Consider the following 1382-nt stretch of genomic DNA (forward strand, 5'->3'; position numbering starts at 1 on the left):
GAGGAAGTGGATACGGCGGTTCCTCTGGAGGTGGAGATGGAGGAAGTGGATACGGCGGTTCCTCCGGAGGTGGAGGAGGAGGAAGTGGATACGGCGGTTCCTCTGGAGGTGGAGGAGGTGGAAGTGGAGGAGGAGGATACGGTGGTTCCTCTGGAGTTGGAGGAGGAGGGAGTGGATACGGCAGTTCCTTTGGAGGTGGAGGAGGTGGAAGTGGAGGAGGAGGATATGGTGGTTCCTCTGGAGGTGGAGGAGGAGGAAGTGGATACGGCGGTTCCTCTGGAGGTGGAGGAGGAGGAAGTGGATACGGCGGTTCCTCTGGAGGTGGAAGTGGAGGAGGAGGATACGGTGGTTCCTCTGGAGGTGGAGGAGGAGGAGGAAGTGGATACGGCGGTTCCTCTGGAGGTGGAGGAGGTGGAAGTGGAGGAGGAGGATACGGCGGTTCCTCCGGAGGTGGAGGAGGAGGAAGTGGATACGGCGGTTCCTCTGGAGGTGGAGGAGGTGGAAGTGGATACGGCGGTTCCTCTGGAGGTGGAGTAGGAGGTGGATACGGTGGTTCCTCTGGAGGTGGAGGAGGTGGAGGAATGTACGGAGGCTCATCTGGCGGCGGCGGAGGAGCAAGCATGTACGGAAAGTGATGTCCTACGAAGCACCAGCTGATCGCCTGCACCTGTTTCTCTTTAGCTTTAGGATCGAGTGTTACAAACTGAATTCTATCCATGTCCATTTTGTTATTACCTCGTCTCGTCTTGGTGTTATCTGTTGCCCTTTTTATACGGAATGTTAGGCAATAAACTTTTTAAACTGACTGTGATTATTGTCATTCCTTTGCTGATTATTCACACACATACATGGACGCACACATACACACTCTCACCCACATACACAAACACACATGTAACACACACACACACACAAATATATACACATGGACATGTGTGTGTGTGTGTGTGTATGTGAAGACAGATAGTGCTACCATATCAAGAATAGATTTAATTCATTCAAGGTTTTGTCGATCAATATAAAATTTCCCGCTAATGATTAAAGAGGAAAAAGTAAGCCACCTCATGGCCTTTCTTAACTGCAAAGCTAAGTTATCCTTGTCAAACTTTTAATAATTATAGATGGAAGGTTTTGGCTGGGTACCCAAAGTTCAACATCACAAGTGGTGGCAACAATAATTTGATAAGAATACATTTTATTGATATTTTGGTTGGCAGTGTTGAATTTGAATATTTTAGGTTAGTTTGCAAAACTAGTTATGGCAGTAATAAACATAAATAGAAAAATTTTGTACTTTTCTGAACTAATGAGATATGTCTACCTTCAGAATGGTTAAAGGGAAAGTCCACTCTATACCCACATGTTCTTAACAACTATACATA

At 47.0% G+C, this 1382-nt stretch overlaps 1 protein-coding gene across 1 annotated transcript in view; it reads left to right on the top strand.

Annotated features, from left to right (window-relative positions):
• LOC138867001 (uncharacterized) overlaps positions 1-805 on the top strand; it is a 1713-nt gene extending 908 nt beyond the window's left edge. Inside the window, exon 2 of the mRNA XM_070141395.1 lies at positions 1-805. This exon is cut by the window's left edge and continues 682 nt beyond it. Within this exon, the coding sequence (XP_069997496.1) occupies positions 1-635 (635 nt within the window). The 3' untranslated portion in view covers positions 636-805.
• The last annotated feature ends 577 nt before the right edge of the window (positions 806-1382 follow it).

This window comes from Penaeus vannamei, chromosome 28 (assembly GCF_042767895.1).
Source record: "Penaeus vannamei isolate JL-2024 chromosome 28, ASM4276789v1, whole genome shotgun sequence".
Taxonomy (NCBI): domain Eukaryota; kingdom Metazoa; phylum Arthropoda; class Malacostraca; order Decapoda; family Penaeidae; genus Penaeus; species Penaeus vannamei.